A 26443-nucleotide genomic window follows, 5' to 3' on the forward strand; every position below is an offset into this window, starting at 1 on the left:
TTGTTGTGGCCTGTTCCCTGCTGGAGCTTGACACCCAGGCCCTGACCTGTAGCTCCACCCTGCTGCCGTGGGGAGCGGCCTCCCCACTTATAATGGTCGCCTCCTTTCCTTGCTGCTTTGCTAGGAGTCACTGCCCTTCAGTGTGTCTCTGGTTTGCTCCTCTGTACCTCTGCCCTTGCCTCATGGCTCCCTCCTCTGCCTCGCCTTCCAGTCACTCAGAGTTGTCTCACTAAGTTCCAGAGTGAACTTCCTTTCATTTTGCCTGCTGAGAAATTTCAGGAGGGAAGTTTGTTTTTCTTTCTCTCTTTAAGCTTTGTTTTGTGTGGTGACTTGGGTGCTGTACTTGGATCCCTGGGACTCATGGACTTTCCTCTGAGTCCCTAGCAGAGCCCGAGGACATACTTGCATTCAGTGTGTGCAGGCCTTGGTCCTTGGTCAGGACAGGCTTGGGGCTGGCTGGGAGGGAAGGAAGCCATTCTTGGGTTTCTGTGTTCCCAGCACAGCTGGGTCCCCTTGGTTGCCCTCCAGCTGAGGATGGCTGTGTCTCAGGTGCTGGGCTCTCATGTCTCCCTGCCCACATGCTGTTATCAGCCTATTCTTTGCACCCTATGTTTAGCCCTCCACTCAGAGTTGTCTCACTAAATCCCAGCTGACCCTTAAAGGTACAGGTGGCCTGTGATCTGTTGCCAAGTGAGTGGCTTCCAGGTTTGTGTGACAGACGTGCACCAGGTCACACAACCCTAAGGTCAAGGGTGGCAGCCTTTGGGTCCATGTCAGCATGTTGCTTGAGCCCATGTCACTTTTGCTACTCCATGCTGGGACACACCAGCCAGGCTGGAAAGACACTGGCTTTCTTCTTCCTCCTCCCTGGCCTCTAGAAAGTCACTGAGAGCTGGGTAGATCTTGGTCGTTCTGTTTTCTGGCTTCATTCAGGGCCTGGAACAAATGATCTGTGCATGTTTGTTGAGCAAATAGTACTGACAAGGGTCACAGGGACTGCGTATTGACTGGTGAATTCCTCTTAGAGATATCTGGATTCCTTTATATGATGTGCTGTCAGTTGTATCTTGTTCTTACTGATATTTAGCTTTCTTGGGTTGTTTTAATTCTTGATTTTCTCCTAGCTTGAAGATTTCAGGTCTGTTTTTCTTGAAATAAGCTTTTTCATCATAGGGACTATATGCTGATTAGGTCTGGAAGGTTCAGAAAGCTGAGAAGCAGTTTTATCTCGTGGTCTTCCCACCGAGACTACCATTTGATGATGCATTTCTGCATTTACTGTCGATACCTGCTTTCCTCCAAGAATGGGGCCGGAGCCACTGCCCACAGCAGACTTGAGCACACAGTGGCTGCTTGCTAAGAATTGCTGTCTGCTGGGATTGCGCCCCCATCCCAAAGAGCAGGACCTTGGAAGTACTCATGGGAGTGTTGGCCTTGCAGCCACTTTCTACCTGGGTGCCCAGGCTCCTGTGGACCTGAGGCTGAAGCAGTTCTGGCTATGCCCTGGAGTGTGGGTGGCACGAGAAGCAAGAGTCCCTGTCTGCTTGCAGTAGAGGATCCTTGGCTCCTGCCCCCCACCCCCCCCGGCACCCCTTGAGTGTGTGTTGGGAGCTCTGCAGGCAATGTGGGGTGTGGTTTTGTGCAAGTGCCGTAGCGGTTGACATGCTCTGTGTTCCTGTGTTTTAAGCTTTTTTCTGCTGTGACTAAAAGACCTGATAAGAACAATTTTAGAGGAGAAAAACTTTATCTTGGGGCTCAAATTTCAGAGGTGTCAGTCCATATGCAGCAGGCTCCATTCCTCTGGGCTCAAGGTGAGGCAGAACATCATGGTGGAAGAGTGTGGCGTATGCACGTGGCTCACCTGATGAGGAAGCAGAGAGAGACTCCATTGGCCATATACGTATACATATATGGCAAAGGCCACACCCCCAGGGACCCACTTCCTCCAGCCACACCCACCTACCTTCAGTTGCCACTCAGTTGACCCCATCAGGGGATTAAGTCACTGATGAAGGCTCTCAAAACCCAATCACTTCCCCTTTGAACCTTCTTGCTTTGTCTCACACATGAGCTTTTGGGGATACCTCACATCCGTACCATGACATCATGTATGTCATGGGCCCAGGTGGGTGTGGTTGTGGCAGGCAGTTGTGAAGGGCACATCCCTGCGAGGTCTTCCTTACATGGGACAGAATGGAGACCCCCCCCCCCCCGCCCCCGAGGTGGTTCCCTGCTCTCCCTAGCTGTGTGTGCCGTGCAGTAGCTTTGCCCTCTCTGGCCTTCTTACCTGGGGGCCCAGTGTGTGTGCACATGCAGGCAGGGGGCTCAGGGATGAAAACTTCAACATGGCTACTGTTCAGGGAGCTGGATAAGGACAGGCTGATGAGCAAATGGTGATAGGTGGCCATGAGGTGGGTATCACTGCAGGGTGTGGGCAGGGAGGACCCTACTTTAGATGGAGTGTCCAGAGAAAGATGATCTGTAAAGGTGACATTGAAGCTAAGACCCCCAGCTGAGGAGCCACCATGGAAAGGAAGCCTGGGGAAGGGGGCATTTTACATTTGGGAACTGCTAAGATCAAAGCAGCAGAGGTTTGGGTGTGAGTTGGGGAGAGAGGAAGGAGTCAGGTGAGAGCAGGGTCAGCACACTTCCCAGACAGCTAGTGTTTTGGCCTTTATGGACAGGACATCAGCCAGGTACCAAGAACAAATGCATGTCCAGGAGAGATGCTTAAGAAACAGGTAGCCAGTGGTTGCTGACCCCTGAGTTGGGGGGCAGGGTGTACTGGAGGGATGGATCTTGGGGAGGGACTGACTCTGTCAGATTTATCTCTCTTGGAAAAAGCTTGGAGTGCCTACAAGGGTGCCCAGGGCATCAGGGCTACCTTCTGGAAGGTAGCCAGCGTGCCGGGACCAGAGACAGTGACCATGCAGTCCAGACCGAGCCAGCTTTCCATGGGCAGCCAGGGACCATAGGCCTCATGGAGACCTTTGGACTCCCCACAGGGGGGTGGCAAGGGTTAGTGCATAATGGCTTGTGAGCAGGGGATGGGGCAGGCTGTCCTTGAGGGTATGTCTGAGAATAGGGCCGCTGGTCCCTGAGCTCCAGCAAGCCTTTTGTCTTGCAGGGTCCCCCTTTGCCCGTGCCAGCCTCAAAAGTGGGAAGACAGAGAGTTCATCGTATTTCCGGAGGAAGGAGAAGATGTTCCGGTTCTTCATCCGGCGCATGGTGAAGGCGCAAAGCTTCTACTGGGTGGTGCTGTGTGTGGTGGCTCTGAACACACTCTGTGTGGCCATGGTGCACTACAACCAGCCGCAGCGGCTCACCACAGCTCTGTGTATGTACCCTGCCCCGCCCTTCCCTCTCTCAGGGCACCTCCCAAACCCATCTGCTCTGCAGCCTGGAAATCCTGGTCCACGACTCTTCTGCCTGGAACACCCTGGGCGCAACTCCTGTCTGCTGCACAGACCTGGTCAGTCCCCAGGGGCCTCTGCTGGAGCCTGGGTGGTGTCCCAGGCCTGAGGGCTCCCCTCCATGCCTGCAGGTGGGTTCCAGGCAGCCCAACTGATGTGGCTAGATGCCCTGCATCAGTAGTGTGATGAGTTGAGAGGTCCTGGGTTGCCCAGGGGAGGAAGTGTGTGGGATGGCCAGGGATGAGCCAGGCCAAACACACCTGTGTCCTCCCTCTGAAGGGTTTCAGACCCATAGGCTAGGCACTTCATTCTGTGCTACTCCTGGCCTGGATTCCCGAGGAGTCAGAGTCCTGGCTGCATGCTCTGTCACAAGGCTCTTCTGGATACTTACGTTCTCCTGTACAATGGGTTGGACATATGAGCATCAGGACTGCTATGACCAGAGATGACTTGCTATCCTGTGTCCATGAGCCCAGGGCAGCAACAGGGATTCGTGTCATGCTTGTCTTGGCCCCGGCTATAGTCAGGAGAAGGCAAAGAGGAAGGTAACCGGTGGTTGGGGCCTCCTGTGTCTGTCCAGGATCGGAACTGGCACTCTGAAGCTGGCCCTGCATACTCCGGGGCTCTGTGGGCCCCCGGGGCACAGCTTGGCTCTGCTGTCTTACTTTGTGAAGTGTTGAAGAATCCACTGATGTTTCCATCCTGTGGTCAGTGCTTTTGCCTCCCTGTCCTCCAGGGGTCAGCTGCACTCACCCTGCTTGGTGTCTGCAGTGGGCCTGAGGGCAAGAGCTCTTTGGGGCTCCCATGAAGGCCTCCCTCTCTCTCTGGAAGCTGCCTGAGGCACTTGGGAGAATTTTTGCTGAACCCTGAAAGCATCCTGGCACAGTCCTAGCCCAGCTGTCCAACCTGTGTGGCCCACTCAGGCCCTGAAGGGCTCTCATGAGCTGGGTGGGTGCTGGCAGCTCTGCAGTAGGCGGGCCCACGGTCATGCGTGTGCCCACGTGTGTGCTCATGTGCATGCACACTCACCCAGCCTGGGCTTCACGCCTGTGCGCACGTGTGTGCTCATGTGCATGCACACTTATGCAGCCTGGGCTTCAGCTGCTGGGTCTGTCGGTGGCAGAGCACTTGCCTAGAATTATGAGGTCCTGGGTTTACTCCCTGGTTCTGAGAAAAAAAGAAAAAGATAAAAGGAATCTGTTACTTGCCTCTCAGGGGAAGGGTAAAGAGGCAGCAGAAGGATAAGGAGCCGAGACAGCCTGGCTCAGATGCCCCAGGGAGGGTTGGGGAGCAGTGCTGTGTCACGCAGCAGCCTGCTCTGGTCCCCAGTTTTGGATCCTGAGAGTGGTAGCTTGGCATCTTGGGACTTTGCTTGGGAGTGACTTCAGGGTCTTCCTGGACCCTCAGGCTTAGTTTCCTTACCCTTGGGGTTGGGTGGGGACCATGGATTCTCTTCTTCCCCTCAGCTGGCTGGGCCTGGTGGTGCCCAGCTGCTCTCATGGTCACTCCTGCCTTCTGGGTGTCTGCTGGCTGGGAAAGTGGGGTGCCTGTGTGAGTGGGAGCCTGCACGGCCTGCTTACATGTATGATGGTGCAAGTGTGGGCTGGAAGTACCCCAGCCTTGGGCCAGGCCGCAGGCAGACTGGCTGGGAATCTGCTGTTTTCCTGGAATTCCTGGGTCCATTGTCCTCACAGAGGGAAAACGGCTGGAGGGAGAGGTGGGCATTTGCTGAGTCTAAGCCTTTCTGCTGATAGTGCCTGGGGCCCTGTCTGATCCTGCAGGGCAGAGCAGGCTTCTAGAGGTCCTACGCAGACCAGCTTCACAGTGCTCATAGTGGGGCCCTGGCCTAAGGCCTGCCACCCTGTAGTCAGTTAGCTCTGTGCACCTGCCCATCCACCAAGGACCCACCCTGAGGCCCCGTCAGGACCTTGGAAACTGAGGCTTAAGCAGTGAAAGGGAGCCCCCGAGAGGCTTTACACATCCACAGGACACACTTCTCTGCCCTCCCCTCTGCTCCCAGAGCACGGTGGCCTCTCACAGGACACCTTTACCTTCCTCCTCTGCTTGCCCTGTTGCCTGTGAACTCCTGGAGAGCAGGGTGGGTGCTATCTCCTGCGCCAGCTCCTAGCAGCACTGTGCCTGCTGGCGCAAGAATGGATGATCCTCTTCTGTGGCCTCAGAGGGGAGGCTGAGTGTGTGAGCTCAGGCCATCTCAACAGGACGCTGGGGACTTCTAGTGCCTAGTCCCTTTCTCTAAAGTTTGGCCAATTTTGTACCTGTTTCTTGCAAAGTTCTCTCACTTTGGTCTTCTAGGAGCAAGCTGAGGGCCTGGGCAGCCTTGCTGGTGGTCCCCACGGGGGTGGCCATAGTCCTGTTTCTCTTCTCTCCCAGGGTGCTTCATGGGAAACTGATGGCACAGGCAAAGGCCTTTGTGACCATGTAGAGGGACTTTGAGGTTTTTGTGGCCAGGAGCACTAGGACTCTGCAGGCTACTTGTGTATTTCCTGTTCTGAGCTGGACTGTGAGGGGTGCAGCTTTCCTGCTGCTGCTCATACCTGCTGCTGAAACAACCAGGCCCAGGCATCTGTCTGAGGCAGCAACAGGCCTGGTTGGGGATGGTCCTCTTGTCCCAAGAAGGCCCTGCCTAAGGGTCAGTGGCATCTGTGCCTGATATGGGCTCTGGCTTTCCCTAGTAGGCTTCTTGGCCTTTTGCTATCGTCCCATACTCAGTGAAAGTGCCTGGTGATCTCCTGGCTGGCTTCAGGGGCCAGGCTTGTTGGGCAAGAGTTGCTCCCAGGAGTTGGCTGGCCATGGGCCTAGGCTGTAGAAGAGGGGTCCTCCCCTCTCTGTTTGCTCAGTGCTTAAATGGGCCTGGAACTAGCATCTCTGCTTATCTGGATCTGGGCTGCTATAAACGGACTCCTTACTGAAGTGTTTGGATCGTTACTGTGTAGCCCTTGGGGACTTGTGGGGAAGGCAGATTTCAGGGTGCACAGGGATGTGAAGTGTGCTACCCATCTTCCATCATCTGTGTTTTAGGAGCTGTGTCTGCCTTAAGGCCCCATGTCTCAGCCAAGACCCAGGGGGATAAGCTGGCATCTGCCCAGCGACTGGCTCCCCAGCTTGGCCTCCCTTCCTTCTCATGGCCTTGTCCTCTGTGGCCGTGCTCTGGGATTGGAGCTGCTGCCCTGACCAGCGGCCACAGTGCCTTTGGTCTCCTGATCCCAGTACCATCCTCTGGGAGGGGGATCACTGAGAGTGGCTCGGTTCTGAGGTCTGGGCTTCTGAGGGCCTCATTGATGTCCACTCCCCACATCTGGCCTGCTCAGGCAGTAGGTTCCCAGGAGCTAGGGGATGGCTACCACTGACTCCTGCCTGGGAAGGGCAGGCTGGTTGGGTGGTACATGTCGGAGGCCTGGGACTGCCTCTGGAGTCACTGCCTTCTCTTGCTCTGACTTCACTCCTGTCTGGGCTAGGCTAGTGGGCATTTGTGGGCCCTCCAGCCTCAGTGTGGCCTCCCTTTAACCCTGAGGACCTGGAGGGTCAGCAGGATTACCTCTGAGACTCCTGGGTTGAACCCTCTCCATCATGCCCCTACTCATTGGCAGAGCCAGGGGAGGCATCACCAAAGCCCTTGGCAGAGCCAGTGACCCCTGGGAGTGTGTGTTGGACAGGCCTGGAAGATGTTCAGGTGTAGAGGAGTTCTCCTTATGTGGGGCAAACACGTGAACAAAGTCAAAGTTAAACGCGGTGCTGTGGGGTCCTAAGGAGGGCTGCCAGGAAGCTCTTGTGGAAAGACAGGGAGACCCTGACAAGGCTGAGGGGCTCTGCCTGTGATCAGAGTGAGGAGCCAATGGTGCAAGCCCGGCCAGAGGCCGTGCCCAGCTGCACATCTGCAGGCCCTCCTCGGAAGGTGTCTCCTATGACTCTGGATCCCAGAGCTGTGTCACATTAGCCCTGGGCCCTTATCCTCCAGACTGGAACAGCATCTCTTGTGTCCCTGTCCTGGAATGAGATTTCAGAGCTCAGGATGCAAACCAGGCCTGGAAGGTTCAGCCCTGGAAAGAACCAGAAATGTGGTGTCCTCCAGTCTGGGCTGGAGGCAGGGTGGGAGGAGCCTTGTGCTAACCTCCCTCTTCTCCGACTTCTCTTAGACTTTGCAGAGTTTGTTTTCCTGGGTCTCTTCCTCACAGAGATGTCCCTGAAGATGTATGGCCTGGGGCCCAGAAGCTACTTCCGGTCCTCCTTCAACTGCTTCGACTTTGGGGTAAGGGAGGTGCCTCATTAAAGATGACTACGTAAGGGTCTGGGCTATAGCTTGCTGGTAAAGTGCTTGCCTAGCATGTGTGAGGAACTGGTTTCCAGTCTTGGTACCACATATAAATAAATAAGTTTAAAAATTTAAAATATGCCTGCTTGGGTCTGGGTGGTCTGAATGTGTCCTTACCTGGGTGTGCAAAACCCCTTTCCCCATGTGTGCCCAGTGTGGGCTGAGATCTGTGATCCTGTAGGTCCTGAAGGCTACCCAGAGACTGGCAGGTGCAGGGAGTCAGCACAGGCCTGTCCTGGGTTGGCCTGATGGTTGGGGGTGCCTGCTACAGCCCCTCCCACTGCAGCATGTTGCCCTTCTTGCCTCTGACCCCTCCTGTCTGCTCGTGACCAATCAAGGCTCTGTAGCACCCTCTGTGCTGGGACCTGGAACCTACTGCAGGCTCAGTCTCCCCTGGAGAGCTTGGGCTGAGCTCCTGACCCCACTGCACTCTGGCATGTGTACTTTTGCCACTAAGGGAGAAGTGATAGGCCACCCTCCTTGGGGTGGGGTTAGGGGTGGGGTGGTCCCTTCCCAATCTCACAGGTCGGGGAAGCCTTAGGGCAGAATGTTCTGTGGCTCACCTTTAGTCCAGGCTGGGACAGAGGGCAAGGGCCACACAAGTGTCACCTTACCTGGCCCTACAGATCACACAGGATGTATCCCTGGTGCTGAGCCCAGAGCCTGGGCCTGGCCCTGTCACTACCTGCCCACAGGCTAGGTGGCAAGCAGAGCCCATGCCCTGTAGAAGAATCTGGAGCTCTCTGGTTTGTGGTGACAGGGTGAAGGAGAACCTCAGCTGGAAATTCAGCTCAACTTGGATTTGTTATGTTCTCCCTTTGCATCTTGCAGTTGGCAGCCACTGTGCCCATGGCCCCTACTTTGCAGATGAGAGACTTGAGACAGGCCATGCCTGGCCAAGACTGCCCAGCTGCTAGTGGCTCACACTGTGCCAGGCTGCCAGGGCCCTCTGGGATCAGCACCTGTGATTCTGAGTGGTTGTGGGAAGACTGCAGGGCTCTCACCCTTTGCCTCTCTGGCCACAGAGACAGGCAGGAGCTAGTGGGGCAGAGGTCCTGGCACTGAGGGGGTGTCAGAGGTGCACTGGCTTTGCAGATACGCTCCTACCTTCTGACCTGCACGACTGGACTCCAGGATATGGGGCAGTCTGCACATAGCTAAAGGATTATTCTAGAGTTTAACAACTCAAAACTGCTAAAATCTCTTACTTTTCACACTGTGGGTCAGGAATCTGGGTGTGGCTGCTTGGGTGCCCCTGGCCCAGGGTCTCTCCTGAGGTTTCAGCCTAGTTGAAGACCAGGGATGCAGTCTTGGTTCTGGGTCAGGGAGCCTCTCTGTAGGCTGCTTGCTTTTCCTCACAGTGTGGCAGCCTGTGGGCTGAGAGAACTGAGGTCCCTGAGGGAGAAGCTGCCCAAGCTGAGGAGGTGTTCCTTTAATTTTGTTGAGTTCTTTTTGTTAGGGGCAAGTCACTAAGCCCACACCTGAGGGGCGTTAACCCCAGAGTGAGGAGCATGGGGGTACTCCAAGGCTGCCCACAGGCTACCCTCCGGCCCCAGCGTAAAGCACACCACCCCTCTCTATTCCCGAGAGCCTCATCCCCTCCCATAACTTGGAGTGCAGGCTGTCCTCAACTGAGTCAAGCCCTGGGTGGCAAGGGTCCCTGGTTGTGGTTCCCCAAGCAAGCTCTTGCAGCTTCTTGTGATCTGTTGGCCTGAGAGACAAGAGACCACTTTTTAACCCCAAACTCAGTGTCCAGTGGTGGGCCAGGCCTGGGATAGCTGCTGTCAACATTCCTATTCAAAAAGGGCCGGGCCCGTGGGGAGCACAAGGAAGCACCGGTCTGTAGCAGCTCTGAAATCCAGCTGGACACTGGGAGTCCTACTCAGCCCTTCGCTTGGGATCCCCTCTGGGTCTCCCTTCCTTTATCTTGGAAGATCGTGCATATTTTCAGCTCTACAGTTCTCTCAACCTGTTCTTCCTGTCTGCAGAGGAGTTTGCTGAGAAAAGTCTCAACCCAGGATAAGTGGAAGCCTTGGTGTTTGTGCTGGGAAAGAATTTCAACCTGTGCCAGAGACACAGGCACATTGATTTGGGAAAGCAGACACCGATTTAAGGAAGAATGCAGGCTATTTCCAGAGGGAGAGACAGCAGCCCCTGGTTGTGGGTGTCGGTGTCTGTAGAGGGACAGGCCTAGAGGCTGGACTAGAGGTGGAGTCAAGACAGAGGCACAGAGTCTGGCTCCAGTTTCCTCTATCTCTCTCTCTCTTTCTCTCTCTCTCTCTCTCTCTCTCTCTCTGTGTGTGTGTGTGTGTGTGTGTGTTGTCCACATGGTACTTTTTGCAGGTGGGGAGTGAGCCAAGTCAGGGATGGAGCTAAGGATGTGGGCTGGATGCTCACAAATGCTATTTGGCATTTCAGAGGTTCATGGATTCTTGCATTCCAACACCTCATGGATGGTTCTCCTTGATACTCAGCCTGCTTTTCTTTTTCTGTAATCCTGGATTCCTATCTCATTACTAGTTCGATTTTGGGACTCTGAAGACCTATTTTTTTTTTTTTTGAGAGAGAGAGAGAGAATTTTAATAATTATTTTTTAGTTTGGTGATGTCTCTGCTGTCTTTTAAGGATGGGTTGGGTATTCAAGGTACCTCTATGGAACTTTCTTGAGGTTTGTTCCATTAGACAAAACTGTACCCATTACTGAAAACTGGGTCCTTGTCCTGACGTCAATCCAATAATGAGGACACAGTTTTGAGAAGAATTAAAAACAAATTTTACTGCTTTGTTAGCAAAGGAGAAACACAGGGGACTCCTGTCCCAGAGGCTGTAATTCTGCCCAACAAGGGGAACAGGAGGTTTTAAAAGAGGTGATTCAAAGGTTTCATTGCAGGTGTCCCTTGTCCAGAGTTGTGATCACTTGTTAATTTGGGAGATCTTCAGGTGCCACCCCCGTGTCTGAATTACTTCATTCTTGAGGTGGGTGTGTGCTCAAGGATAGATAACTCCACCTAGAATGGGGAAGAAAGGTAATCCTACTTCCCCTGAGAATAGGGACGGGGGCAGGGGTGGGGGGAAGAGAAAGAAATGTCCCTTTAAAAATAAGTCACAGTGGCAGAGCAGTGAGGGCTTCATTCAAAGCATAAAGTGGACAACTGTCACATACCCACAACTCTTGTAGCCTCATTCTTCCCTGCCTGTGCTCCTGCTGAGCTGACTGAGGGCTCGCCCTCTAGTGTTCCGGAGGGCTTACTGAGCCACATCCCATCTCTGCCAGGCTGAGGGGTGGCTGAACACTGCTCCCAAAGCACCACCTCTTGTGGCTTTTCGATCTGAATAAGTGCATAGTTAGACGGTGCATTCCTCCATGTTGGTAGCCTTGGTGTCTGCAGAGACCGAGTGCATTCTGAACCAGCAAGTCCTGGCTTGTTTTTGTTGAGTGACGCTTTTCCTAATGTTGCTCCCTGCTCATGCCTGACAGCAGCAGGAAGATGCCAGGCACCTCCTTGTGCACTTGGCTGGGAGATATCCTGAGGCAGAGCAGCCCTCCAGGTCATCAAGCACAGCTTTTGCTTTTTGCAGGACCGTGGGCAGCACAGTGGCTAGCTTTTGTTCCAGTGCTCTGCCTTGGGTTTTCTGTGGAGTCCCCCCACTTCCCACAGACCCCTGCATGCATCTTCCTCATGGTCCAACACTCCACAGAGTGTGTTTCGGGGCTCAAAGCCTTCCCCAGCACAATGCTCCAAAACCACTCCCTCATTTCAGTTTTTATGGTAGTGACACCCCATGTCTGTTTCTAGTGTGTGCTGATTTTTCCTGCTTGGGAACCAGTTATTCCAATGCTTAGTGGTTAAAATAACAAACTTCTCTTATCTCAGTGTATATGTGAGTTAGGAACCAGGGTGTGACCTGACTGGATGACCGTGGTTCCCAGTCTCCAGGGAGGCTCAGTCACCCCAGGTTTGGGGTGGACAGTTCACTTTCCAGCACAGGTTGTCGTGGTGGTTGGCCAGTCTCCAGGTTCACTCCTCAAGTTACTGGCAGACCTCAGTTCCTGGTCACCTAGGCCCCTCCATAGGTGATTGAAATATCCTGGCAACACAGCATCTGGTGACCTGAGAAAGAGATGGTAGCACCCAGGATGGGTCCACAGTGCCTTGAGCCTGACCTTGAGGTGAAGTTCCATTGTTTTTGTGGTATTCTGTTTTCTAGGAGCAAGTCCTCATATCTAACCAACCCAAGGGAAGGGGATTATACTGGGCGTGAACAGCGAATGGTGGGGGGCCATCTCTGAGGCCGCCTTCCACATGAACCCGTGGGGACAAATTTTAAGAGTTAGTGGAAAACCAACAATGAAAAGGAAGTAGGTTTAGAAAGCTAGTCTTCCATCTGGGGCAATCATCGGGGTCATTTGCTAGTTGAGAGAAGAATTGGTGGTGGTGGTCCAGGGCCAGCATGTGATGGCCAAGAGCAGACTTTGGCGAGTTTGCCCCTCTGTCACACAGGTGCAGTACAGGTGTCACAGGTGCTGGGTGTTGGTGGAACTGTGTCACGCCCTGCAGGTGCATTTGTGGAAGAGCCAGAGGGCGGACCACAGATGACTGAATCTGCGCCTTCACCATCCATGCTCAGACATACTGGTTGACAGATCATTGTTCCCCTGTGAGGAGTCTCTAGTGGTACACCACAGGGCTCTATAGTGGTGCGTTCTTCATTCTGTTGGTGGCTTGCTGAGAATGTGTGATGTTAAGCTGGTCAGATTTGCACTTGGTATGGAATATAGGCAGAAATGACTAGAACCTTGGAAGATATATGAGGCAAGGGTAATAAAATGTAATTGGTTAATGCTCATTTTGAGTTTTCTACACCAAATGCAGAACTGTAAGTAAAAGGAAATGTAACTTATACACTTTGATACTTATACTGACTGTGAGCCCTGAGTGTGCGCTGTGAGGTGTGGTAGCCTGGGAGAGGATTCAAGGTGACCCTGTGTGTCCTGTCCAGGGGAAGGTAGTAAAGGGCTGCTGGGCTCCACTTTCTTTGGTCTGTCCTTTCTGAGCCCCTTGCTCCAGCACTGACCAGACTGGCCTTCCTTGCCCATATGAAAAGCAACTGAAGGCGGCGGGGGTGGGGGGCATCTCCTTTGTGCATGAGGTGATCCTGCAGCAAAACAGAGGGGCAGGCTCGCCGCAGTCTATTCCTGGTGGTACATCTGGCTCCTGGTCACTGGGAGAAGAAAGGTACAGCTTACAGTGTTCAGGACCAGGGAGGGGGTTGTAGGAGTTTTCCAGGGTGCTTTCCCAGCCCCAGAGGTGTTTAAGAAGACGCAATGTCCTGCGGCTGTGATAAAGCACGGGTGAGGCACTAGACGGGTGGCTTTAGTCTGTCAGGACACCAGCAGGCCTGGTCTTGCTGTATGTCCTGTGCCCTCCTTGTGTCTGGGATGGTGTGGGAGAGAGGATGGAAGTCCTCTGACCTACGTATCTGCGCTGCCTTGTCTGGCTTGAAGATGTAGGGTGGGTGCCTGCAGAGACATAGCTGTGCAGATGCACACACAGAGCACACGTGCGTGTTCCTGGGCGTGCCTTTTTGTACACATGGGCATGATGCAGGTGAACTCCAAGGCTGATGCCATGCCTCTTGCAGGTCATTGTGGGGAGCATCTTTGAAGTGGTCTGGGCTGCCATAAAACCAGGAACCTCCTTTGGGATCAGCGTGCTGAGGGCACTCCGCTTGCTGCGGATCTTCAAGGTCACAAAGTATGTTACTGTGTGCTTCTGGATGGGGGAGACGGAGGGTGGAGGGAGGCAGTGTGTGAGGTTGGCTGACAGAGTGCTGGTGCCTGGGAATCCACGGTGTGTAGAGCCTCTCCCCATGGCTTATGGTTGGAATGTCAAAAGCTGGATGTGAAACAGCACGCACCAGGGCACCTGCATGTGAGGCCTCACAGGCCACTCCCTGCTGGCCCAGGGCTGCAGCTCGCTTCTGGTCCTTGCTAGTGTGCCCCCACAAACTCACACCATCTCTCAAAACCACCAGTTCGTCTTACCAACCTTCAGAGGTAACTTGTTTTAGTAGAGGAAATGGATGTTCTCAGATAGAAGTTATCTCCCTGCCTTGCGCCTGCCCACCCACTCTGCAGCGCCTGACTTCACCTGAGCTGGCCTAGAGCCCAAAAGCCTCCTGCTTCCTGGATTGATTTTTCTACCCTCCTGCCTGACCCCAAGCCTTGGTGACAGTGACAGTGATGAGATGCTATTTCCAGTCCTGGCTCACTTGAGTCCTGACTGTGGAAGTGAATTGCTCCATTTTTCCCATGAGGATATCAAGGCCCAGAAGGTAGTATGGTGCAGCTGGTGAGAGAACTGGGCGCAGGTCCTTCTGCTCACTGCAGAGTTGTACTGGGGACAGCAGAGAAAGACCTTCTCCACAGTGGCCTCAGCGACTGTCACTGTGGGCCCAGCTCATCCTCAGGTCAGGCTCTGAGTGGAGGCCCTGGTAGCTGGGGCCCAGACACTAGAGTGTCAGCACTGAGAAGTGTAGGGCCTGGGCTGGTAGGTCACCTCCCCAGGCAGGGTGGAGCTCTGCTGATCTTTTCCAGCTGTTTTAAAGCAAAGAGCATCTGAAGATGTGGAGGTGTGAATGAGGAAGAGGTTTGGGTCGGAGTTCAGTGCAGTTTGGCGCTGACACGCGCTGAGGGCTTCCTGCAGTGAGTTTTCCATTTTGGTTACTCTCCTGTGATGATGTACTAACGAGAGCCCAGAGCCCTGGGAAGTGTCCACAGAGCGTCCTTCGCCTCAGCCTTCAGGATTCCATTTCCTGACAAGAGGCAGGTGACCTTGTATCCAGGCAAGCTGGCCCCTGTGTGTCCTGGTTGAGAGTCGGTTTCCCAGCACTCCTGCCACCTGCCCTCACATACATCATCAGAGTCCATGGAAAGTGACGGGGCCTCTGACATGGGTGCCGGGGAGGAGGACACTGCTCTAGGGCCCTGGGATGCCCAGTGGCATGGTGAGCATGGGGGAGACCAGTGTCCATCTGGCCACCTCCCCTAGGGCAGGAAGAGCAGGTGGAAAGGAGCATCTGGGGGACTGGGGTGATCCTGGGTCCCTGGAGGGAAGGGTGCTGTGGGCTCCTGGAAGAGCCTGTCTGAGGATGGTGGTAGGTGGAGTCCCACTTAGCAGCAAGGCCTTCAGCAGAGGCAGGTGGAGCCTATTGATCCCTCTGATGGAGGGATCAGGCAGGAGAGTGGGATAGGGGCCCTTGAGGGGTGCTAGGAAATGGCCTGTGTGGTGCCCCTCCCTATGCACTTGTGGCCTGTGTCCTGGTCCTCAGTGGAGGGGGTACTTCACCTAGCCTGCAAGGAAGACCTGGTTACTGTAGTTCCTTCTTCCAGTGTGGGCTGAGGACAAGTAGTTTGCATCTCACCTGGTGCTGGTGTTGGCTCTGGGTGGCTGACTGGGCATTTTAGGGTGGAAGCCAAGGAAGAACAAGCCCAGGCGTGGGCACTGATGGTGGTTACTTCATTCTGCCAAGGACAGAGACTTGGATGTAGGTTAGGGAGGATGACCTGAGTCTAGTGAGGCAGGCAGTGTCTCTGCTGTCCCCATGGGCCTGTACTAAGTCACAGATGGCATGTCTGGAACCCTGGAGAGAAGCTCAGACTCATTTGCAGGTGTGGGCCCTTAGGGTTCAGAAGGCTATAGAGCATTGTGACTGCAGAGAGCCTGGGTGAGTGTGAGGTTGGCTCTGAACAGGCTGCCTTAGCCATAGCTAGGTCCTTGACCACCCTGCCTGGCTCCCAACAGGTACTGGAACTCCCTGAGGAACTTGGTGGTGTCTCTGCTCAACTCCATGAAGTCCATCATCAGCCTCCTCTTTCTGCTCTTCCTGTTCATTGTGGTCTTTGCTCTCCTGGGGATGCAGCTGTTTGGGGGACAGTAAGTGAACTGTCGAGGAGGACAGGCTGAGGTCCCTCGAGGGAGGCAGAGCCCAGAGCAGACGGTGCCTCTCCCACCTGCCTTCCTTCCTGAAGATCCTTGAAAGGCGCCCATTCCCCTTGCTTTTGGTGGGGTTGCCTCTTCCCAAGACTTCCTGTTTTTCTCAGGTTTAACTTCAAAGATGAGACTCCAACGACCAACTTCGACACCTTTCCGGCTGCCATCCTCACGGTCTTCCAGGTGAGGCCTTGCTCTGCTCAGCTCACATTGCTGGTGCTGAGAAAGTGCCTGGTCTAGCCTTCCCTAGCTTCTCAGCACAACCACATATGTAGCACTTGGAGAGAACCCTCCCCGAGCAGAACACAAACACAGGCAGGTGCATCGCCTGCTTCAAGGGAAGCTGGGTGCTTGGGAGTCACTAAGGAGTAGGCGCATCTCTGAGGGCAGACACTGCCTCCAAGCCATCAGTTCTCTCTTGGCCTCCAGGACTTGGAACCACTTCTTTTGTCATTTGAGGACAGAAGCCCAGAGCTCTCTTTGAACTCCACCTGGCTATGTCTCAGCCACGTGGTGCCTCTGTCTTTCTGTACCTGGGGCTGCACCTGGCTCACCATAGCCCCTGGGCAGCTGAGGCTGGGCCACTCCATAAGTCAGGGCCTGGTTGGCTCAGGTGACCTTGCCTTCTTGGGGGGCTCCCTTTTATGGACTATTTTGTAGGGCTGTGGCCTCACAAATGCTGCCGGTCTGGCCTCACTGATGAGGTAATGCCATGAACTCCTGACCCATGGCACCTGCTTGGATGCCTTCTGAGGCTGGGAAGGGTGGCAGGCTGCTGCTGTTCTACCTGTGGTGACTCCCAGGGAGGCTCGACAGGCAGCGTGCACTCCAGGCTGGACCTTGGCTCATTCCCTTGGCTTCTGGGGGCCAAAGCTGAATCCATGTATGTGAGGAGGGGCCTTCGTGTCCCATTCTGTCTCAAAGAAAGGGTGTCTTTCCAGCTGATGGTCCAAACCAAACCAGACGAATGGCTAAGAGAGAAGTTTGGTGGCCTCCTTCCTCACATCCCCCCTCTCATGCCATCAGCTCAGTCACAGCCACAGAAAGGGAGTGCGTCCCGTAGGGGCACTTCAGCTTTGGGACCGTCAGGCCCTTGTGCTACGCTTGTCCCTCCTTCCTCTCCCCTCCTCTGGGTCCCCATGTGAGGGTGCTGCCCGCCCGCCCTCCTCACACTACCTTTCTCTCCCTGATGCATGGGCAGCTCTGGGCTGCTCACAGGTCAGTAGCTTCCTGTAGGATCTGTTAGCCTAGGAGACAGAGGAGGGTGGCTGCGTAGAGGGTGGACATAGGCTCCTTGAGGAATACAGCCCACTTAGGACAGGAAGGGGCTCTTCTTTCCCTGGGCTTCCAGGACCAGGGCTGCCAGGCACCAGGTGAGGGAAACCAGGAGAAATGGATTCTGGGTGGAAGAGTGGGTATGGTGAGAGGGTGGGCAGGGCCAGGTGGGCTGCAGGGGCTGAGCCAGGTCAGAAGGGCCCTACATACCAGGGCAGGCTTTTCCCCGAGTGGTATAGTTAGGAGAAAAGGTGATCCTTCTGATCAGAGGTACTGTGATCAGACTCCATGCCCTCTGCTCTGAACACAGCAACAGGACGATAGAAGGACCTAGCTAAGCAGAAACCAAATCTCTGTGGACTAGAAACAGATTGGAATCATTCCCTGGGAGACAGTATAGACCCAGACACTAGGATTTGGTCTGGGAAGAGGCAGGTGGGCAGTGTGCACATGTGACTCAGCACTCTGAGCATGGGGGAGGGTGCTGGGTCTTTTAAGGAGGCTGAGGAGAGCTGCAGGAGGCTAGCAAGGTTGCCAGGGCAGCAGCAGTGCAGACTGCTGGCCAGGGCTGTCGGCCCCACAGGATGCCTCTGGATGGGGCCTGTGCTCTCATGAAGGAAGCTTCTGAAGTGGGCGAGAGTGGGGACAGGGAGGCATGCATGGAGGGGGACAGCAGCTTCTACTTTGCTCTTGGTGACCTCCAAACCCAAACCTGGTAAACACTATGCCCAGAAGAGGACCAGCAGTGCCTGTGGTCAGAAGGTGAGACGACTCCCAGTGAAAGGGCAGTAACAGAGCACTGATGGCTCTAGGCGGAGTGCGCCTCTGATTCTCCAAGGGCAGAGGAAGGACCATAAAGCCCCAAATCAGGGGGAAAAGTGCCTAACACAAAGAACAATTCAGTGAAAATGAACTAAACACTAAATAGAAATCCTAGAGATGAAAAGTGGAGATTTTCAAGTTAAAGAATAAGGGTGTACTTCACTCTGTACTTTCTGCAAGAGAGGGTGTAGCGTTGGAAACCGTGAGGACCTGAGCCAGCAGGAGCTGGGGTGGCAGATGCCCAGGGCGGCTAAGGTAGAGGCAGAAGAGATGGGGAATGGATGCGGCTCAGTAGGAGAGGGCATGCATGAAGCTCTGGCACCAAAAAAAAAAAAGAAAATTAGAAAAGAAAAGACTAAAGAAGTCTTGTCTCCTTGAGCCTGGGGTGCTGAGTCCCGAGAGCTGTGCCCAAGTGCGAGAGTGGAATGGAAGACACTTTCAGACACAGATGTGGAGAGTTCCTACCCCTCCGAGGCTATAGAAAGCACTGCAAACACGCATTTAAGTGGATGATACAGAAGAAAAAAATACTGACCCAAGAAGTAGGAGACCTGAATCACTTCAGAAATTGAATGTCAAAAATGTACCCAAGCCACCAAGTTCAGATAGTTTTATGAATTAATTCTACTATTTAAATAGTCATTCCAACTTTATACATACTACTCCAGAGAATGTAGAAAGGAAAACTCTTCATTGATGTTATAAGACTAGATAACCTGGATATGAGAAACAAAGAACATGCAGGCCATTCTCACAAATGGGCGTTTTCCCAGGGGAAACCCACTAGTGGACCCAGGTATGCCTGGACCTACCTTCATAACACACGAGCCAGCACTGACACTGAAAGTCCATGAATGTAACTCATCGCATTAACAGACTGAGGAAGAAAATCCACGTGACGTGAAAATGCCCCTGAACTCTTGAAGAATTGCTCTCCAGAGCTGGGTGAGGAGCACTGGGGACTTGCTGTGATCTCCATCTGGTGTTTGGAGTGTAATTTTTTTTTTCCTGGAAAAGATAAAACCTAACACTCCTTGCAAATAAAAATTTAGCAGATTACACTAGTGTCAGGGGTATTAGTGTAGTAGTATAAGAAGAAATAAAGTAAGAATTCTCAGGATTAACAAAAAAGAAAAACATCGTTACTCACAGATAAAATATCTATAACACAGAACACCAAGTGGTGTCATGGCAAAGGGTGTGGGACAGTGTGTGGCTGTCCATGTATAAAAATGTGAACTGAATACACAGGTCAGTTCTAGACGAGTGTGAAAAGCGGACATGAAATTCTAGAAGCACAGCAACAGGGGCGTCATGGTTACTGTGGGGCAGGGAAGGCTCTGAGAAGAGGAACACGGACCACCCAGGTAAGGATGGGCAAACCAGACAAGGCAAAACACAAAACCCCACTGTAGATGGGGAGAAGACATTTCCAACAGGACTATTCCAGAATGTACTGGAAACTTCCAAAGATAAAAAGACCAATTGTGTCCTAGGATATAAATGAGTAACTTGCAGGAAAACAAACCAGACTGCTGAATAAACTTGTACAAACTGTAGTCAACTTTATTGCAAATTAAACCCACAGTGAGACAATCTTTCCCACACTTAAGAAATATGACAATATCAGGTTTCAGAGAAGACTAGAAATGAGGGACCCTTTATACTACTGTTGGGCAGGTGGAACCTCTTGGGAGGGATTTCGTGACATCCAGCACACTGAGGATCACAGTTGGCAGTTCCTGTCCTCAGCTTGTGCTCTGGGAAGTCTCTGCCTGAAGCGTGTAAGGCCATAGCAGCAGCATCAATTGTAACAAAAAACAATTGGACATCACTGAAATGATAATCATTGGCTGCACGGGAAGTGTGCAGTACCATGCATGGGGCGGGTGCAGGACCAAGAGCCAAATATATCACTGGGGATGAATCTCACTGACACAATGTTGAACGAAATAAATAAGTTTCCGAAAAATACAAACAAAGCACACACAACTAAGCAAGGCTGGGAAGCATAAAGTGTATTGTGTTGTGTATGTACGTAGTGGGTATGAAAACTGGGTGCGACTGCAGGCCCCACATCCAGTGCCAGGGGTAGGAAGGACTGTGGATGTCTAGCCAAGGAACTTCAGCCTTCTTTGGATGTTTCATTTCTTAAGTTGGGTGATGGGTACACAGAAGTTTGTGAAATTATTCATCGTACCTTTCTGAGCTCTTAAAAATACGTGATTTTAAAAATGAAGGGTTACAAAAAAGGTAGCTCTAAATACATGCTGACCAAAGCATGGCTGGTACAGTAATGTGAACACTAGCCCACACAGAAGTTCAGGAAAAGAAGGGAGAGAAGGACTAGTAAGGTTAGAAGAAGGAGGAGAGAAGGGCAGGGGGTGCTGCATCTGATGCTGCCATTGTAGATTCACCTGGCCGCCAGCACACCCCAGACACCTGGTGGGAACAGTGTCTCACAACACATCTGCGCCAGCCTCCGTTAAACTGAAAGGGGAAGGTGGCGAGAGCTTGTGGATACAGCAAGCAGACCTGGCCGAAGCGCGGTGTCCAGCCAGCAGTGAGTGGCATGCTCATTGGGCAAACAGTGTGTTTGGCCCTTTGTCTGATCACCTAGGAAATTCCTATAGATGTTGAACGATTGTTATACTACAAAGGCACCCTTGTTGTCATTCAAATAGACAGACACTATGAAAGAAAAGTTAAAAATAAGTAAGTACCCTAGCCCTACTGGAAGTCGTAACTATTAAAAAGGGTTATTTTTTAAAAGTTGGCAACTCTTAATGCCAATAGATTTGAAAATGTAGATGAAATATGCATTTTTGGAGGAAAACACAAATGACCTAAGAAGAAAGAAAAATGGGGACATTTTATAACCATTTTCAAATAGGTCAATAGTCAAAACTTGCTTTAGTCTTTCTGCTTCCTGTCCTGGGCCATTGGTTATGAGGTGAGTTATTCCTAGCCTTCAAGAAACAAGTGATAGCTAGCCTACTTACCATGAGAGTAGGGGAGAAGTCATTTCCTCCACCCCCAGCTGTGCAAGGCAATGTGGACGTGCAAGATGTAGACCAGAACTGGAGGTCTGTGGGCAGAGTGCTAGGCCCCAACAGAGCCTGATAGCACTCTGAACATGCAAGGGAAACGTGCGGGAGTAGCCACGGAAGGAGGCCTTTGCCCGCCCAGATGTCAAGGCTAATGAGGTTGTAGTCATGCGATGGTGTGGTGCCTGTGAGACCTTCTCTAAGGAGAGCCGGGGGCCAGAAGCATGCCCAGATGTGGACAAGAGGCTGTGCAAGAGAGGCACAGTAGAAATGGGTGGGGGAAGGGTACACTGAATGGGTCTGGGAATGGGTTTCCATACGGGAAAGTTAGATCATCTTTGCCACAGATTCTCAGAGTGTGGAAAAAAATCACTCTTTAAAATGATTCAAAGGAAATATTATTATGACCATGGGACGGACAGAAATTCTTCCACAAAGTGTAAAAAGCAGAAACCATAGAGGAAAAGGCTGGTAGATTTGATAATATTATCATTTTTATAATATCTAAGTAAAAACAGGAGAATAGAATATATTTCCACTGAATAGTGCAGACAGTGGATTGGTACATGCAAGAATGCATAAGGAAGACTCAGTCCAGTAAGAGAAAGTGCTGCCGGACATGTGGCTGGGTTGAAAGGCAGGCATGGGAAAGGCCCCATGGTCTGGGCTGGGGAGGTATCCAGCCTCCCCCCACCAGACTGGGAGTTGGCAGAGTATGTCATGGCAAGGAGGGTGTGATGATGTGAGGAAAGAACCCCACATTGCTGGGTGATCACTCTGGAAATGTCTACAAGTCCAAGATGTGGGTAGCCTCCTCCCCAGGAATGCCAGTTCTAGACTGACTTTTTGACATGCGCCCCAGAGACGTAGTAGCAAAACCTTAAAGTGCCTCTAGAGAAGAAGGTGGGTGAATAGACAGCAGGAAATGCGGCAGCAGTTTAGGTGAAAAATCTTGCACATGACTGACCTCCACACACCTGGCACCTCTTTCACAGTGGCATTTTGAATGCCAGCAGCAAGTGGAGGACTGACCTGTGGTCTGATTGTGTCCTGTGTGTGCCTGGTGTGCAGAGCTTGCTCCCCTCTCTGCCCCACAGCTTCCTCGATGGCAGATCTGTGGTGTGGTCAGCTCTGGGTGTTGGGGAGACTCTGCCCCTCTGCCTGCCCTCCTCCTGGCCTTTGCTCACGTTGCCCTTTCCACTTTGGCTGAAAACCCAGAGTGTGCTCATCTGTTCACCTGATCCCGGTCAGAAGTCATGTCCTTCAGGAGGTTTCTCTGCAGGTTTCTAGGCTTCTATGTCTCCAGAACCACTGTCAAGGCCTGCACGTGTGCACGGGCCCTGCCTGTAAGTGGGCGTGAGGCGGCCATGCCTGTGGTGTTCTCTCTTCTGCAGATCCTAACAGGCGAGGACTGGAATGCAGTGATGTATCATGGGATAGAATCTCAAGGTGGAGTGAGCAAAGGCATGTTCTCCTCCTTTTACTTCATCGTCCTGACGCTGTTTGGAAACTGTATCCTTTTGTGGGGCTGGTGTGCAGGTGGTCAGCACTCTGCATGCTTTCCCCATGGCTGCCTCTTGCTCCCTCCAGGAAGGCCACTGGTGTGTTGGCTGCATGCTCTCAGAGCTAGGTGTGGGTAGTGAGCATCCTCTAGATGACCTGGGCCCTGGGTCTAAAGGTGCTCTACGTGGTGTCTGGAGGTGGGGGCAGGTGGGCAGAGCCTGCTGTAGCTCAGGAAAAACACTCTGAGCAGCCTTGGGGACCTTGCAGAGAGGTGGTGACTTAGAGCATCAGGACAGCAGGTTTGCTTCCTTCTTTGATTAAGTTTTGGCACATAGGTCATAAAAACCTCCCCTGCTGAAAATGTGAAGAGAGGTGCAGAGAAAGCCTTCTGTGATTGGCAGCAGTGGGCTTTGCTCCAGGGTCTTCTGCCAAAGGGCAGGTCTGCAAGGGCCAAGGCAGGCCAACAGCAGGGGACAAGATCTCCCTCAGGTTGGGGCCAAGGAACATCCAGAGACTGTACAGGGCTCATGATGCCAGCCAGGTTGAAGGCCAGGAGAACTGTAGCTGAGGTAGGAAGGGCAGGCCAAGGAGAGCTCTCCAGTTCTGGAACGCACCTGGGCATCCGACCCCCAAGGGTTTAAAACCCTAGCCCAGTGTCACACTGAGCAGGGCTGGGTTGGGGCCTGAGAGCATATATTCCAGCAGGTTCTCAGGGAGTGCCTGTGTGCCTTAAGAACCCTGGTGGCATAATGTCCTGTGGAGTCTGGGAGAAAGGTCTGAGCTGGAGACAGAGACTGAGTTGCCCCATGCCTACCTGCCTGCTCTGCTCACCTCTCACCTTCTTGCACATGACTAACCTCCACACACCTGGCCACCTCTCTCTGTCCTTCTCAGCCCTCTGGGTGTTGCTCTGCTTCCCCTTATTTCTGTCCTCTGACTCCTCTTCCTTTTCTGTCTCTGGGGCTAGTCCCCGTAGGGACTCACATCTGCAAGCGTGGGCTTTCAGGTTACAGCTCAGGCCCAGAGCCCCAGGTCAGGGGTCCCACCTCTGCTGAGGCTGAGTGTGAGGTCTGGGAGGGCCTGGGTTTGAGGGACCGAGTTTGCTTTGGAGATGGTAGGCCTGGATCCCCAGTGTGGATAAAGCAAGGAAGTGCAGCTATGGTAGCCAGAGAGGGAAGGAGGCTGCAGTGTTATCCTCAGAGGAGAGGCCAGTGTCCAGAGAGGGGCACTACCACTCCAAGACAGAGCAGTAGTTCGGGCATGTTGGCCACCAAGATCCTCTTCCCTAGTCAATCAGAATGGCTCCTGGCTGTACCCACATGCCCCTCTGTTGAGTCTCCAGAGTGTGGCCCTTAGCTCTGCTGTGGGCATAGAACATTTTGTAAAAGATATGGTAGTACTTAGTGCTTGGAGGTATCCCCCTTAGTTAGCGTCATCCTGGCCTCAGTATTCAGTCTTGTGGGTTCTATTGGAGTCCTGAGCAGGACTGGCTATGAGATAGTGTCGTGGGCCTTAGGTGGCCCTGAGTCTCAGGAAGTGGGGCACCTGTGCAACTGGAGAGTGGCCTGACCTACGCAGGTCATTGATGGTGGCCAGCTGCAATTTGGGCAGAGCCCCCCAGAGAATAGAGACTTGAGCAAGGTGAACCCCTAGATTTTGGGAAAAAGGGGCTCAAGTCTGTGCATTCTAATGGGCAGCCTTCCCCAAGGGACAGTCACACCTGGCAGTGTCAGAGACATTTTTTGTTACCATGACTGAGGGGCTGCTGGCATGGAGTGGACAGAGGCCAGGGATGCTGCTCAACACCTCACAACAAGGATTACCTAGCCCAGTGTGTCAGCAGTGCCACGACTGAAACCTCTGAAATGATGAGATGACTTAGGAGAGCAAGCTGAGATGGTCAAAACCGGCACAACCAGCCCTGGTTGCAGCAGGGGCCCTGACACCATCACAGGGGACAGTCCTGCAGAAGAAGTTCTACTTGTAGTGAGACAAGCTATGGGAAGAGGTGACACCTGGCAATAGAAGGAGGTTTCCTTTTGCAAGGGATACCCTGGTGACTCATGGTAGCAGCAGAAAAAGGGCCAGGTCCTGGAGAGATTTGGGGAGGAGACCTGGGCTTCGCAGGACCCTTCGTGGCTTTGGCTTCCTCATTCCTGAAGGAGGGGTGGTAGCCCTGCAGCACAGGGCCCCTGGGATCCACTCAGGGTGGGGTGCAGTTCTGGGTGCTCAGAGCACTGTGTGCCCCCTTCTAGCTCAAGGAGCAGTGCCTAGGACTTCCTGTTGGGACAGGACTGAAAGGAAAGGTGAGACTGACAGGGGTCTGTGAACCCAGCTGGGGCCTGGAAGGAGCTGATGTGTGTTCACCATCTGACTTGGTGGGCTCTGGTCCCAGGACTGGGAGGTAGGTGGTGGAGCCCCAGCTGGAGCCTGTGCAAGCTCATTGCAAGGGTTCTCATGCTGACCAGAAAAGGGAGAGGCAGGCGGACTGTGCCCTCTCTAGGTGGCAAAGGCACATTGTCCCAATACAGTCTCTAAGCTTTGGGCCTAGATTTTCAGCTCCCAAAGGCTGGGGTGAAGAAAGGGTCCACATCAGTATGAGTAGAAGTTGGGTGATTGGAGGATGGTTGGGCAGAGGAGTTGGTGGTAGCAGAGACCAGGGAGAGGCAGCCGGTGACTGGGCTGGTGCATCTGGGACGGTGAGTTCTGAGGGGGCTGGTGGATGCTCAGGGAAGGAGGCTGGAGACTTGTTGCCATCCAGGGAGATGGGGCCTCCTGTTTTCCCTGGGCAACCATGGTGTGACTCTGTGGGACAGTGTGGGCCAGAGAGTTCCCTTCCTTAGCTTGATCAACCAGACACCTTGCTGAATGTCTTCCTGGCCATCGCTGTGGACAACCTTGCCAATGCCCAGGAGCTGACCAAGGTATGTAGGGATGCCCCCTGCAGCCTGGGTGCCAAGAAGGGTAGGGGATCAGTCCAGGTCACTCTGGATGAAATTGCAGAGTCATGAGGAGGACCAGGTCCTGGGCTAGGGCCCTGTGTGTCCAGGGTAGTCTCTCAAGGTCCTGAAGAGAAGTGAGGCTGGGCTCTGGCTCAGGGGATCAGGGATTGCAGCTGTAGAAGTATAGAGAGACGGGAAGGCAGGCCCACATGTGGGCAGGCATCCAGAGATGTCGTGGCCCGTGAGGAAAGGCCTTCACGGGCAGGATGGGCTGTGGGGAGCAGGGGGCAGCCTGAGGGATGATGGCTTATGGGGCCACGAGTCTAAACAGGTGTGTGATGGGGAGAGGTGTTCCGTCAGAGAGGGATGCATGTTGTGGGCCCTAGAGAAGGCCCTGCTCTGAAGACCCTGAAGGGCAGCGAGGGGGTACCTGTGGAGCTTCCCTCATGCACTGGACTTGGCTGTAGCCTGGAGGAGCAGCTGGTGGCCAAGCCTCACCACATCTATGCCACAGCAGGACAGCTCCTCCTCTAGGCAGTCAGTGCCCAGCAGGTGCCATTCAACATTTACCTCATCCCCAAGCCCAGTGGGGGATGTGGTTACACACACTCCCTCTGTGGTTTTCCTCCAGATGACATGGCCCCATACCAGGTCACTTTCACCTCCACTGCCCTGGACACTGTGTGACTGGCCACCTGCTGTCACATTCTCAGGCTTGTGCTTTGATTGAGTCCCAGCTCCAGTGTGGAGGCACTGCCACCTGGTGGGGCGTGTGCCATGTTGCAGATGTCCCAAGTAATGCACAGTATGTTGGGTGTGTACTGCTAGTGTGCCTTTCCCTGTGTGTAATGCTGCTTGCTCTCCTGTTCCTGCTACCAAGCCCAGACAGTGTCTGCCTGTGTACCTTTGCATATCTCTGAGACTGACCCAGTCTAGTCACTCTGGTCCACTGTTACCCTGTCCTGGAGCTGAGGAAGGCAAGTTCAGGGCCCCTCTCTGCAGACACCAGAGGTGTAGGTCTCTGGGAGGTATGACTGAGCATGTACCCTCAGATATCCCTGGTCCACCCTCGCCCAGCACTTGGAAGAGGGCATGGCCTGTGCCGTGTGCCTGCTTC

General features: G+C 53.4%; 1 protein-coding gene across 1 annotated transcript in view; it reads left to right on the plus strand.

Moving 5' to 3' along the window:
* Cacna1b (calcium voltage-gated channel subunit alpha1 B) overlaps positions 1 to 26443 on the plus strand; it is a 188234-nt gene that overhangs the window by 65164 nt on the left and 96627 nt on the right. Inside the window, exons 11-17 of the mRNA XM_071601213.1 lie at positions 3128 to 3337; positions 7568 to 7680; positions 13387 to 13499; positions 15549 to 15680; positions 15848 to 15920; positions 22276 to 22393; positions 25241 to 25308. Of these exons, the coding sequence (XP_071457314.1) occupies positions 3128 to 3337; positions 7568 to 7680; positions 13387 to 13499; positions 15549 to 15680; positions 15848 to 15920; positions 22276 to 22393; positions 25241 to 25308 (827 nt within the window). The remainder of the gene's footprint in view (positions 1 to 3127; positions 3338 to 7567; positions 7681 to 13386; positions 13500 to 15548; positions 15681 to 15847; positions 15921 to 22275; positions 22394 to 25240; positions 25309 to 26443) is intronic.

The sequence above is a fragment of the Marmota flaviventris genome, chromosome 13 (genome assembly GCF_047511675.1).
Source record: "Marmota flaviventris isolate mMarFla1 chromosome 13, mMarFla1.hap1, whole genome shotgun sequence".
NCBI classification, from domain to species: domain Eukaryota; kingdom Metazoa; phylum Chordata; class Mammalia; order Rodentia; family Sciuridae; genus Marmota; species Marmota flaviventris.